The sequence below is a fragment of the Lampetra planeri genome, chromosome 13, assembly GCF_965212315.1.
Source record: "Lampetra planeri chromosome 13, kcLamPlan1.2.h2, whole genome shotgun sequence".
NCBI classification, from domain to species: domain Eukaryota; kingdom Metazoa; phylum Chordata; class Hyperoartia; order Petromyzontiformes; family Petromyzontidae; genus Lampetra; species Lampetra planeri.
Genome location: NC_136119.1, coordinates 5,957,682 through 5,972,648, shown reverse-complemented (window position 1 = coordinate 5,972,648; position 14,967 = coordinate 5,957,682). Strand labels below are relative to the sequence as shown.

The window sequence follows — 14,967 nt, the reverse complement described above, 5'->3', positions numbered from 1 at the left end:
TGAAGATGATGAGTGAGGTTACTGTCATGCGTATATGTCATAATGAAGACAAGCAAAACATTTATGTAGCAGAATTTAGTTGCATACACAAGTTTTGAACAGTGAAGAGACTCAATCTGTATTGATGTAATTCTTTAAACATTAATCTAAGCTTCTCCTTTAATCACACTTTCTCAAACCGATCACGGCAAACGGTAAACTATCAGTATTCAAACTTCCCTCGGTGTATTCCAGGATTATTGTCCTCTTTGCTACCCAGAAGATCGACATATTAAGTCGGTCATGCGGCTCTCATTGTGCGTTCATTTTGCCAAAATAACATTACGACGAAACGTCTCCCCTCGGTGCATTCCAGGATTTATTTTTCCCCCACGAACAATGGACATCCCAGCTCCCCCGAAGCCCGGTGCCCAGAGCAGCCCGGGCCCCGCTCCGTCGGCGCCCCCACCGCACGGCGCGACCCCGGACAACGTCGGCGGCGGCGGCGGCGGCTCAAGCGTCGGCGTCGTCGAGGCGGTCAGCCCGACCCCGAAGCCCGGCCACGTGGGCGAGGTGCTGCTGTACGGCGCGCCCATCGTGTCCCTCGTCATCGACGGCCAGGAGCGCCTCTGCCTCGCCCAGATCTCCAACACGCTGCTCAAGAGCTACAGCTACAACGAGATCCACAACCGGCGCGTGGCGCTGGGCATCACCTGCGTGCAGTGCACGCCCGTGCAGCTCGAACTGCTGCGGCGGGCGGGCGCCATGCCCGTGTCGTCACGCCGCTGCGGCATGATCACGCGGCGCGAGGCCGAGCGCCTCTGCAAGTCCTTCCTGGGCGACCACGAGCCGCCGCGGCTGCCCGAGAACTTCGCGTTCGACGTGACGCACGAGTGCGCCTGGGGCTGCCGCGGCAGCTTCGTGCCGGCGCGCTACAACAGCTCGCGCGCCAAGTGCATCAAGTGCTCGCTCTGCGGCCTCTTCTTCTCGCCCAACAAGTTCATCTTCCACTCGCACCGCGCGCCCGACGCCAAGTACGTGCAGCCCGACGCCGCCAACTTCAACTCGTGGCGCCGCCACCTGCGGCTCACCGACAAGGATCCCTCGGAGGACATGGTGTGCGCCTGGGAGGACGTCAAGGCCATGTTCAATGGCGGCAGCAGGAAGAGGGGTCTCCCTCCGATGCAGGGCAATGTCAAGTCGCAGCTCGACGCGAGCCACCAGCCTGACGGCAGCGCACTACTGCAGCAGCAGCAGATACGGTCCATTGCCTCGACCTTCAAGCGCGCCCGATTCTCCGACGGCGACGCGCTTCCCTTCCCGCGGGAGCACCCGGCCGAGTACGTGGCCGCTTCCACTGCAGCGTCGTTTGGCAAGGCCCGCGGGCAACTGCAGCTCCCGTCCGCGTCGCTGCCCGGCTTTCCCAACTTCCACCACAGCGTGTCCCCGCCCAGGCTCCTCGCCGCCAAGAAGGACGATGGCCTTGCGCCGTACGGGGTCAACCCGAGCAAGCTGGGGTGTTCCCTGTGGCCGGCACCCAAGGAGGCTGTCTACTCGCCATTCTACATGCTCTGGCACCTGCAGAGCGCGCACGGCGGGGTGACCCTCCCCAAGTTCCCCTCTCCGCAGCCGCAGCCGCAGCTGCGTAAGTTTGCCGCCCACTGGATCCGTGGCACGACGGCCACGCCGGGGCCGGCGCCGGAAGCCGTGACGCTGTGCCACGACAGCGACCACGAGACTCCGCCGACGCCGGGCAGCAGCGTGGGCAGTGAGCGCTGCTCGAGCGCGCATTCCAGAAAGGAGGAGGACGACGAGATGAGGCCTCCGGGCACCGTGAGCGGGGGAGGCAATAACCCGCAGCAGCATCATCATCATCGTCATCATCAGGAGGGTGCCGCTTTTCGTGGCTGCCGGCCACCGCCGTACATCTCGGCCTTCCGTCCCGTGGTGGCGGCCGATGCATCGGAGATGAGCATCGCGAAGCTTCACGGCGCAGGGCTGCAGAGCGCGGCGGACGCACCCAGGGGTCGGCCGTGCGCCTCTCCGCCGTGCTCCCCACTCGGCGAGGGCGCTCGCCGGCTGCGTGCGGAGCGCGCGGCGAGGGACGCGGAGCGGAAGCTGTGCGTGGACGGAGCCGGTGGCTCCTCCGAGGGCAGGTTCACCAGCCTCATGGAGGAGCAGCAGCCGCGATGGGCCTCCAAGGAGGACAAGGGTGCTGCTGCTGCTGCCGGCACCGCAAACCTCAACGAGAGAAGCGAGAGATCCAGAAACGGACACCTGTTGCTCTCTGATGAGGACGCTATAGGGCAAATGAAGGTACGGCATCGCTTTAGAAGGGTGTGTCTCATAAAATATATCGGTGTCTTGTGCGTTTTATAATATGATTAGTATAATTATACTTGTTTGCCCAGAGAAGCCTCCCTGAGTTTCACGACTCTTTTTCAGGTGGACACTGACGAGTTTTTGCAGTAGGGGGCGATGATTGCCGTGCATTATTCCGATTGAGTTATGTTTGATAGCTATTTGGAGCTACCTAGACTAATCTCATCTCTGGATATTAATAAGGTTATGTGTTTTTTACAGTGTTGTTTTGTAATATTGTATATCAACTCAAGCATACAGCCTGAGTATATTATCTCGATGTGAATCTTACAGGACTGTCAAGAACGTTCAGCTGCTAATTCTTCATTCGAGACGGAGACTCCAAACCCCAATTACTGCAACTTCATTGGTGAGTGAAGGCACGGTTGAAACACGAGTATGGACGAGCTTAAGGAATGACAGCGCCGGCTTGGTGATTGAAATGCCGTTTCAAGAACACTATCGATTAGCTCTGCTGGGATAATCCACGTCACATTGTTTACCCTTCCAATAATCCTCGAATCGGTTTATTTTTCCGCAGTCACGGGCAGAGGGGCAGACAATGAACTCGCACTGGAAGGCTTGGGATCACCTAGGGACCTGAAACCTCTGGACGCTCCGCTGTATTTCCAAAACGGTAAAGATCGTCGCACAGCGTGTTTGCGTTTGATGTGCCCGGCCGTTGTTCTGTGTGTGTGTGTGCGTGCGTGCATTTTAAAAAATGCCTGCCGCACACGTCATTGGTTAATAGTTTTTAAGTGCAAAAATAAACGTGTTTGCAATCTCCTAGTTGACTGGAATTGTCTCGTGAAGACTATAGTTTTGCCAAAGCATAATTATTGCTGTTGTTATGTCACTCATCTACAGTCCAAAAATGGCAAATTTCAGGCAACTCAAAAGCAAACTCTTTGCCACAGAATTCGTATTGTCCATATTTGCCATAATCTACAGATGTTTACGACACGTGTGCATGGCATTATTTTATTACTATTTAATATGATTATTCCTATCGTATGAATTACTTCACGTGAGAGGCATTATCCATCCTGGTCTCTCACATTGCAGTGCATTTCTTCAGGTTAAAGAATGGCCCACAGAAGGGAGTATCACAGAGCTACCTCTGAGACCCTTCAAGTCATCTGGTCAACACAATAGGGCAGTACCTCCCCCACTACTCTATCATATGAGTTCAAGGTTTGTAGCATGACAGTCAAACTGGACTGAAATTTTGCCAAATAAAATACAGAACCAAATGTAATGTGACAGTTTTTTTGTGAAATTATTCGTGACTCGGCTGAGCACTCACTCCACTCAAGAATTTTGTGAAATCAGAGGCAGCTGCCTGGATTTGAACCCAGTATCGTCTGCAGTGCCGACGCTGCACCCTGACCTCTGAGCCACCCGGCCAGCGACTGCGTGAATGGTATTTAAGTCACAGGCAGTCACAGTGTCATGAAGTCAGTAACGGTGTTTAATAACACACCGTGTTCGATCCAGATCACTGTAAGCAGTCTGTCATAGTCTCAATGTCTATGTGATAAACTCAAGCCCTCCATATTATGACAGCAGGGATGTCGCTAAAATCAAACTGGATAAGAGCCCCTATAGGACATAGTAATAGCCATCCTATCGTATAAACGCATGGTACTATATCATGAAAACTCTGGGATTATTTTTGACCACTTCAAATACAGCATAGAAAGGCCTAGATAACCCCTGTATACACAGAGTAAATGTATAGACAGAAACAGAAACACATCAATTAGATAGCATATGCCAAGTAGGCAGTCAAAGGAGAGAGAACACGCCTGACCAGAACGTCAACCGTGGGGGGAGGTGCTTGAGAGATTGCTGCATCGCAGTATCGTGAGAGATGATGACGGTTTTAGGGAGGACTTCATCCAGCAGTGCACTAGCCATGGCCGCTGTTAAAAATACATCTACGCCCCTCCCCCCCTAATTTTCCCAGTTTCCTCCCTCCCCCTTAACTACGCTGTTCCCGATTGTTACCCCTACCATGGTAGGGCGGCGAGCCCTAATTGCCTTGTTCCTTTCCTAATTATGAGGGTGCATTACGTCTGGCTTGTTATATGTTGCATGTTGTTCCTCCCTCCTTTTGATGTTCCCACTGTATTCTGGGTTCTTGAAAAACAATAACAAAAATGCTAACAAAAAATGTATCTACGGACACTGCTCAATACAGGTGGGGTGGCATTACGACCTTTATAATGTAACTAATTGTGGTTAGCGGCTTACCGATCTACCGTTTAACACGTAGGCTTTCGCGACCAGTATTATTCATAATAAAGGTTTTTGGGTTAGATCGCGATTCGAGAGCAGTGGCTGCTGCTCTCAAATCCTGATGGAGTTCTACAATGATGACGTCGTCCTGCACTATTTAAGACCGGAAGCAGGTGGATGGCTTCACTATTCTGGCAAATCGCTCAAAGATGCTGGATGTAATTTCCAGCGAAACGTCGTACTCAAATTGTAAATGTTATGGATCCATTCTTCAACACACCAGTGGGCTAAAGTAGTGAACTATTTGTCGTTTGTCAACGTGACACATTTTTTACTGATTGGCTGTGTCGGGTGGTGGAGGGTTGCGAGACATTTATAAATAACGTGATCTAACCCAAAAACCTTTATTAGGATCTGCCGTTCCATATAGCGACGGCCTCCGCGTGTTTCTCTCCTTTGTGACGTGCACAGAAAACCTGCACACGTTTCTGCTGCACCAGATGGCGATGCGGCGGAAGCTTGAGCACGAACTCGTGTTTGTGAAAGGTGCACGCACGCGACACGCACGTGGTGACGACGCTGTGAGGATCGGCACTGGCAGAACTCGCAGAGTGATTTGTAGTCCACGTTGCCCTTTTTAATCCGTTAAATGTTTTCGTGAAATTATGTGGCGTAAGAGGTTTCTCTCTCGTTCCTAATCCTTCCCATAATCCTAGCGCTCAACCTAACTACGGCTTCAAGCTAACCGCTAACAAGAAATGGCAGCTTTCCCACCGGTTACAGCTATTGCATATACAAGTTTACAATCAATTAAACTATTTAAGTTAATTCTTTATGGTTACTGCTATGATTTTCGGCTCACCATCGAACACAGATGGTCACTACATCGCGCACTTTCAGATCCGCTGCTGCGGCCGTCTGGAACGCTCTTCCTTCCGATATTAGGAAGCCACTGGAGCGATGCACTTTTAAATATCGATTGAAAATTTACAACTGCTTTTTGTGTTTAGTTTGTTGTCCTTCCCCCGCACCTCCGATTAGCACAGTTGGCTATGTACGGCCCGAAATAAGTTCAACATAAACACGTACATACACACTGCGCCACTGGTTGCAGAACCACTTCGAGTACAATCGCTTCGCAGAGCGACTGATGCACATCTGGCGTCCCCCTCCCTCACCGCCGCTGTGCCGACCTAGATGGTTTTGAAGAGAAGCGCACGACTCCGTACAAAGAGGAGCTGGCAGACCACGAGGCGCTGCAGGCTGTAAAAGGTATCATGGCCTACAATGTGGCACGTGTATCGCCTTATTATGTCTATCAAAAAGAATGTGTTTACCTGAATTTACGTGGAGAGGTACAGAATTCGGTTCGCACAACCACAGTAATGTTTTTAAAGTGCACTTCACAGCTGTTTGTGTCGGTGCTGGCGTTGCCAGGGACGCACTTTGGTCATTTTGCTTACGACTGAAAATTTATCATGGGTACCGAGGATTCTGATTTCCTCACTATTCCAAACACCACACTTTGTTCTTATGGGAGACGGAGCTTTTTGCAGCCAGGCTCCGCGATTGTGGAATTACCTTCCTCGGTCTGTTAAGGGATTTGAGTCTTACACTTTTGAAGATGTGTCTTAAAACTCACCTGTGTTTACAACAAGCTTTCTCCGTAACTTAAGCTTTATGTAAAACGCTTTGAGGCCTTGTGTGTATTGCAAAAGATATAACCGAGTTATTTTTATTATTATAGAAATTGCTCAATTGTGGTGATTTCAAAATTTACATTAGAAATAATGGTAATACTTTTAAGCACTGTCAGGAAAAAGATAGAATCATATAGATGTATTCTGTCACATCATTAGTGCTATAACGTATACCTCATATGCTTGGCTGTGTTCATGTGGTCAAAACTGGCTTTTGTGTTATCAATCCTGTGTCATTATATTGTTTCTCTTTGAACTTACAAAGGGACCAATCATCTAAAAATTGTTACGTTTTCTTCTCTTTCAGACGTCCCAAGCTCACTACATCCCTACCCCTACAAGATGCTATTCAAGCACTTCTAGTAAATACAGTATTTATGAACTCCTGCTATTTATATGTTCATTGTCCCAGAAATTCCCTGTACATTTGTGTACAAAACATTTAGTTTATTCGCTGCGTTTTGACTTTCCCCGTGTATATAGCGGGCGATGGAGTTGTTCTGCCGTTCCCCGTGTGTCGCTAGTCGACTCTGATATCGTATTGCTTTTAGAATGGCTTATTTTCACGTTGTTCGTGATCGGCTGCCCATGAAGGCTACCACTGTTTGCAAGTGCTTGTGGGGTGCTGATTTAAAACATATGCAGTGCATTTTGCGCGACAAAAACAAAACGCTTCTCCCAAAAATGCAACCTTAACGGTCGGTCGCACTTGCATTAACGGTCCGTATGCACAGGTGCGATTTTTGGAAAATGTTCAATTCAAACGCTGAATGTGAATACTCTCTGTTTAGATAAGAAACACAGTGGGTCCCAATAGGCCTTCTACAGCTCATCATGCAGAGGCTCGCCGCGAGGGCTCACGGGGATATTCACGAGGTCACGCATGGGGACATGATTGCTTCAGACCGCCGTGGGCCCGTGCCAATGTCCAGCCCCACGTGGGCGACGGTCACCGAAGGCTGTGAGTGGATCCCTCTACGCGCCTCCAGATCCACAGCCTTAGAGCAACGCATTCATTCTCACCCAGTAAGGTAAAGGGGCTCGCCTTGCCATATGCTGCCGTGGTGTGATGCTCAGCAGACAGAGATCTACAGTTTGTTTCCCGGCACGGAAATTGACAAAATCGGCAAGTTTATTCAATACCGTTGCATCTGTCCACTCAGCGGTATTACAGTTAGTCGATCTGTAGGTCACGTGTGGTGGGGTAAAGAATGGGTAACTCCCACCTCTTTCAAGACATCTAGTCAGTGTGTAAGAGGAGGCTAAATATCCTTTAGAGGGGCTCTCTAGAGCTCCCTCGAGTTGACGCCCTTCCATCTTAGCCCATATGGGGACATGACCAGGATTTATTTTCGTACGATGAGCAGAGCACGCATATAGAACCCAATTCACATGTTAGGAAATGTTCATGTTCAAATGTTCATTTTCATATTTATGTGCATGTCTCCTTTACGAATAATAGGGCCAATCCCCACCACAGCAATATCGACCTGAGATGGATGATGGGCTGAATTGACCCCTAATCAGGATTTGAGGTCGCAGCCTTTCTATTACGGGGCCCTAGCTCTACCGCTGAGCAACCTGGCCAGTTTTGGCTGAAGGAGTAACGGGAGATAGGGCTCGGATTCTCACTACCTGTTTGACACATACCTGTAGGCTTTCGCGGCCAATATTATACATAATAGAGGTTTTTTGTGGGTTCGATCACGTAAATAGAAATGTTTAAACCCGCCACCATCCGACACACCCAATTATTAACGCTCGTCACGTAAACAGTGACAGACCTCACCATTGGAACCTCCTTTGCCAGTAGCAAAATATGATAATTGTTTTTTTTTACCCTTTTATCTGCCAACAAAACTGACACCGCCTTTTGGCGTCATTTGGTCCAACACCATGTGAGACTAGGCTCTAATAAAAGCTGCATACATTACCAGAGTTGTGTTTTTTGTTTGCATTCCGACCACAGGTATTGTGGTCAATGCAAACATGACTCCTTGTAAAAAAGGTGTCAGTTTGTAGCCAGATAAAAGGGTAAAAAAAACAATTATCAGTGACAGACCTTACCACCTTACAGGTGCCTTTGCACCTGAGGGGCTCACAAGTGATGACATCACATCTATCCCTCTATTTAAGAAAGAAACAGGATGATTTCTCCACAAATTTGGCTGTCGCCTGATGATGCAAGTTGTAATTACTGGTAAAACGTACTCAAATTGTAAATGTTGTGGATTTATTCTCCAACACACCGGTGTGCTGTACTAGTAACGAATTGGCATGATCTGTTTACGTGACGCACTTTACTAATTTGCTGTGTCGGGTGGTGGCGGGTTTAACGACACATTTATATTTACGCGATCCAAGGCCGTAGCCATGGAGTCAACACTGGGGGGGACCAAATCTTCCAGGGGGTCTGGGGTCCCCCCCCCCCCAGAAAAACATCTAAATTTTCAAACGAATTTCCTGCCTAAAATCTAAAAAATTCACTCACACATAAGATGGACTTTTAATTTATTTTTTACAATAATGTCTAATAGTGTATTGTATTACATTGCTGTTTTTTTCTTTTTTATCTTTCTTGTTTCATTGTATGTAATGGCAGAGATTAGGGATTTATAAAGTACAACCATAACAACAATCATATAAACAGAAATTTATTTTATAGCAATATATTGGGAGGACATTTTGAGCATATTTGAATATTGGGGGGGATGTGTCCCCCGCCCCCCCCCCCCCAATATATATTATAATTACGGCCTTGACGCGATCTAACCCCCAAAAAAAACTCTATTATGAATTCTCACGTCCTGTTCGCTATTCACGTGGTGCAAGCACTTTGCTTGGGCTCGCTGTCTATAATGCTGCCTAAATAGAGATTGGACTGCTTTTAATCTATGTCTGCAGTACTTGTGAATCTGTGCTATGAACCAGCGACCTGACTGCCTCCTGGCCATGGCTAACCTCGGCCGCGAGAGAGAATGTCTGAACCGGCTCTGGACATACACCCTCCCTTGTCACCAACACGCCCTGATCAGCATAGCGAAGTATGCCAAACAACCCCCATGACTGGCACGGTGTGGGGGAGGCCATCATCTGATCGATTAAGGCTTATACATGTATGAATGTGCGGTGAGATGTTGAGCATATTGTGATGAGATGCATACCGGCTGGGTTTTCTCTGTGATCCAAAAACTGTGACAGTTAACAGGGCCACGTTGTATATAATGAGGCTTCACGATAGTATTCTATCAAAGTATTTAGCCTAGAAAGCCCCATACAGTGCAACATCCCAATGATTAAGAGTATCCAGGGTGTAAAACAAACAAGGGTTCAGAAATACTCTACAATTATGACAACGTTCGTAATCATGCTTCATAAAAATCGCTGCATACGAGTTCGCGTTGAATGTGAAATTTGGTCTTTGGAGATAAACTGAAATACTGGTCTGTGAATTAAAAAAATTCACACCATGTATATTGTAACGGTAGTATATACTGTATACTGTAATGGTACTGGAACACTCAAATCTGGCCATCTATTTCTAAGTACATGACCAGACTTTAATCTAGATTGAAAGCGATTTTCTTTAGAACTGCTTTTCGAGTTTAGTTTGTTGTCCTTCCCCGCACCTACGATTAGCACGGTTGGCTACGCACGGTGCGAAATAAGTTCAACATACTTTATGTAGCACAGTTTCGCCGCAATAAAGGAATATCAACATTGAGAGAGCAGTAATATGCACGGGTATATGAAGAATACATGGAGAAACACCTCTGTGTACACGCACACGTGTTAATCGGCAACACTTATTGTGAACACTATATGCATGTACTTCGTTGTATACAATAAAGGGATGTTCACGAATTGGAAAATGTCTTAATGTTGTGGATTTCCTTCCTTTAACACCAGGCACTACCTTACAAGTCAATACATTGTTTGGTGATACTGCGATGGCAGTGGTGAAGTATGGTCAAACTTCATGCATGACCAGCAAAAGCGATCTTCCAACAGGGGATTGGCAAGAGGGTTGTACATGTACGTTGATTTTTTTCAAGACAACGTGCAACTGATTAAGGGAACAGATTTCATTGTTATTACAATAGACACTCACACTGAACAAATCTACACTTTATCACTCGTCTGCATGTTCTCCGATGCGGAATTAAATTTATGTCGTTTACAAGATGGTGTAAATTATATTGCGGTAAAAACACTCCTAAGGTTGATCCACAGAACATAACCTGAACTTGCGATAAGACACCTATTGCTAGACTACATCCAAAGGTGAATCTGCCATATACAATGTGAGGCCAATTATTAACTGATTTTAACAAACAAAATATATGCATGATGTTCTACTTTTGCACCTGGTTCAACTTTGCTTATAGCTCCAACCGATGACTAAATCACGCGGAATGCTCCCGGTCTCACCAGACAGCAGAATCTAAGCATGCTTGAGCCTGGAAAGGTACTTGGATGAACGAGCCACCATGCATAAAACAGGTGTCATAGGCCTCGGGGCTACGTTGTGGGCAGCAGTGGTCTTGTGGTCCATTGTTGTCCAGTGCTTCTATGCTCCCCACGTCTGCGCTGTCCGCCTTCACAAACCTGCACTGATGGTTTTGGTGATGTGCGGTTAAATAACCCCCCCCACCTCCACCAATACTCGTACGGTGTGGGGAGGCCCTCATCCAGCAGTGGAATGACAAAGAGCTGTACGTGTATATTCATGAAGTACAAATGAAGCTCACAGTGGCCCACACACCACAGACAAGGTGTGTGGTGCATGCTAATAGCGTCTGCGAAAGGGTCTCCGTCTCGCGTGGGTGTATTGTGAATTGTGCCTCCCGTGATAAGCATTGCCTTGCCTTGCAGGAAAGTGGCGAAGGGCGGCTGATAGAACTGGTGCTGTGGGGGTAATTTTAACTTCTCAATGACACGTATCAATGTACCGTGACCTTGAATGGGAAAGACGACGACTAACCGTCTCAATTATACGATTAACACTTTAAAAAAGTGTGATATTTCTGTTAGCGAGCACCTAATGAAGGCCATCATCACGGCCAATGCCGGATTAAGCTAGTGCGGGGCCTGTCGCATATGTTATAAAGGGGCCCTAAATAATAAAAAACGCACTTTATATATAAAAAAAAACACACACATTTGTTTACTTGCATAGTAAAGTAATTGTATTTTTTACGTGCTATACAGCCAGATAATACGACAAATCGCTCACCTAAAACACCCAATCGTCATTCATGAAAGTTGAAGGCAGTATAGTACTATAGCAATAGAGCAAGTGCAGATTCACTGAACCGGAATTGATAGCTTTAAATCATTTAGCGCGGGGGCCCTTGAAAGTGCGGGGCCCGTAGCTACATACATATGTACATACATATGTAGTTACTCTTGCTACTGGGATAAATCTGGCACTGCTCAGGGCGCACGATGCGTTAGTGTGAACGGCACCAAGCCCGGTGGCCGTCGTCTCCCCCGGTGCTGATAATGACTAACACATCGCGACGAGATGACTCGTTTTCGACTGGGCCGACCAAACAAGGAGGCTCAAACATCGGATTGCTACTCGCCAATTGCCGTGAGCCGTGGCCTGGAATCGAACTCGGCGTTGCAGAGCGATGCGCTAAAACCACTCTCACCAGCACGCCTCCATCCACTCCCGGGCACCAACATACGCGGGTCGCCTGTATATTTAATATTGCGGCCCTTGGCATCGTTGTGCAAATCGCATAACTTGTGTACGTGGCCAAGCCGCTGCCTATCCGTTGCTAGATGAAGTCCTTCTCACGTCGTGTGCCGTGAGAAGGAGAGTTTGTTGAAGGGGGGAGTGGGGAGGAGCGCCTTGTTCGCTTGCGGCGCAATGTATCCGTGCGATAAATGCACATTCCGCATGACGCTACCAAACGCAAAGACACAAATACACAGATCATGATCATGCCGTTGACGAGCACCTATGAAGGCCGGCACGGCACACAAGGGGGGTGGGTGGCCAACACCACGCCCGGCCGCCTTTGTATCCCCAGTGGCGATGTTGTGTAAACACCGCACTAGGTACCTATTTGAGGTTGAGTCGACCTAGGGGAGGCCCAGATAATCGTCACTTGGTGTTGGTCGTGAGCGGGAATAGGGATGTTAACTCTCTCGCCTGGTATGCAGGAGGTCGTGGGTTCGATTCCGACCCTGACGCCTGCTGCTGTATATTTGGAGTTTGCGTGTCTCTCTCATCATCATCACGGTGGCTAGGAGATGTTAACTCTCTCGCCTGGTATGCAGGAGGTCGTGGGTTCGATTCTGACCCTGACGCCTGCTGCTGCTGTATTATTGGAGTTTGCGTGTCTCTCTCTCACCCCGTGGTGGTCGCGTGCAGTTTTTCTCCTCCACGTTAAGAAACGTGCGTTTATGAGCGTTTCGCTGCTTTAAATTCCCACGTAATAAGCCACTTCGTTGAGCTATCACTTGTGGTCATGTCGCTTCTGAAAAAGAGCTATATAGCTCATTGGGCATTGCCCAGTAAATACATAAAGTTTATAGTTTTGCTTTTATAGTTGTAATTCGGGTCGCCGGGTTTGTAACGCTTCCTTTTACACGCTGTCACAAGTGCTGTTAGCGAGCACCTACGAAGAACGGCACGACACACGATGGGGTGGGTGGCCAGCAAGACAAAGATCCCCCGTGTAGCCTTATCAGACTGTAGGGGCAAGTGCTGTGAGTGAGCACCTACGAAGGCCGGCACTGTTGCACACGAGGGGGTGGGTGGCCAACACCACGCCCGGCCGCCTTTGCCTCCCTAGTGGCGATGTCAACACATCGCACCGGGTACTCATTTGAGGCTGAGTCGACCTAGGGGAGGCCCAGGACCGGTTCAGATAATCGTCACTTGGTGTTGGCCGTGAGCGGGAATCGAACCCGGGTGGCCGGGTTCGTAGCGCAGCGTAGCGCTAACCGCAGCACCACCGCAAGACGCAACAACAACAACAGCCATTCGCCACTAAGTGGCGGTGACGTCACAATGACGCTTGTGCCAGGCTAGGTGCACGTTGAGGCCACGTGAAGTGTCGAACGCCCGCTGGCAGGAGGTCACGGGGCAGACCCAGCAGGTGCCACGGGTCGACTGACTGAGATGAGTGGCTGATGCACCACCTGTGCCCCCCTGCTGTGCCCACAAGGCGCACACCCCCACACACGCGCATGGCAATCTCATCGCTGGGCTACCCCATTCATTCATTCATCCACCAGGGTACACGCCACACAGACTCACGGGAGGGCATCCATATAGTGTGTGTGTGTACCACCTTGCGTAATGCGTTCCGCCTGTTGAAAAGCGAGGCGTTCGAGTCGACGCGGGATTATTGTTACATAACGGCGATGGATTATCTACAAAGAGGTAACACGATCGCGATGTGTATGAGTGAACGATGGTGGCGGTGCAGCGGTGCGCGCAATGCTTGTCTATGAACTCCACAACCTGAGTTCGTATTCACACCTTGGATATATGCATTGTGTTAATATATCACACACAAATGCAGGACTCGTAAGGGGCCTTGGATATATTAATTCGCCATGTGGCGAATGTATATATTTTCAGTTTTCATTTATTTGGTATAGCCCTGTGAGCCATTCGGCTCTTGAATCGGGTGCAACCGCAACAAACACAAAACTTGAACAAGAAAACATCTTGAAGTGACTATGTGACTATGTCCAAGACGCCGATCAATGCAGTGATTGCAAACTAATTTCGTTGCAGCTCTTTAGAACTGCATCTTGCTGTGCTTAGTCTGTTGTCCTTCTCCCGCACCTCCGATTAGCACGGTTGGCTACGCACGGTGAAAAAGAAGTTCAACATACACACATACAAACAGCCCGCACAATCGACACGGTATGCGGAGGTCTTCATCCAACAATGCACTGATAAATGGCTGAAGTAATCGTTTTAAATGATAATTCAATATATTGTAAAATGTTTTGTAACATGGTTTAACAACTGATTAGACGACTGTATTGTGGTTAGAGTAGATGTATGTCACTGTACTGTAATGTTAAGCAGCAATTGGGTGCTAGATGAGTGTATCTGTACTTTCCAAATACGACTTTAAACATTAATACATGTACACGATAACAGTTAAAATTATTAGAGATATAGCAACGGCACGCACCATATTATAATCGATTATCTATTTGTATAATGTGTATGCAGTCATGGGTTCACGTAAACACCGCCGCTACATTCGCCCCATGTGTGCATGTACAAACATTTGTCCACTGCTGGATGACGATCTCCCCACATCGTGCGCTGCTCAGTCAGGGTTGGTGTAGATGGGCAGCACAGAGAGCGACTGAGTCGCTACACAACACACACACGGCATCGTGGCTATGATGAGCATACGTGGCTATTGTTATTGTGAGATGTTTGTACAAATACCAGCCCATTTTTCTGTTTCAGACAAAAATTCCACCAGCCAATCAGTGGGAGAAATTCAAGAATATTTAAGGAACAATGCAGGTAGGTGTGGATGAGTGTATTTAAAATGTTTATTTAAAGCTTTCGTGACTGCAAGGATTCATATTCTTGGTTATTTCAGTAAAGTCACGTAGAAGGGAAACAATAAAATAATATTATGAGTGTATCTTGTTTTTTGGGTCTTTCGGTAAAGTCACGTGGAACAAAAAA

The 14,967-nt window shown here is 48.1% G+C and overlaps 1 protein-coding gene across 1 annotated transcript; it reads left to right on the top strand.

Moving 5' to 3' along the window:
• The first annotated feature begins 378 nt into the window (after positions 1-378).
• SKOR2 (SKI family transcriptional corepressor 2) lies at positions 379-8,957 on the top strand. Its single transcript, XM_078600338.1, has 6 exons — positions 379-2,295; positions 2,635-2,710; positions 2,882-2,977; positions 5,053-5,127; positions 5,779-5,853; positions 6,589-8,957. The coding sequence occupies exons 1-6, from the start codon at positions 379-381 to the stop codon at positions 6,642-6,644; spliced, it is 2,295 nt and encodes a 764-aa protein (XP_078456464.1). The 3' UTR covers positions 6,645-8,957.
• Positions 8,958-14,967: the final 6,010 nt, after the last annotated feature.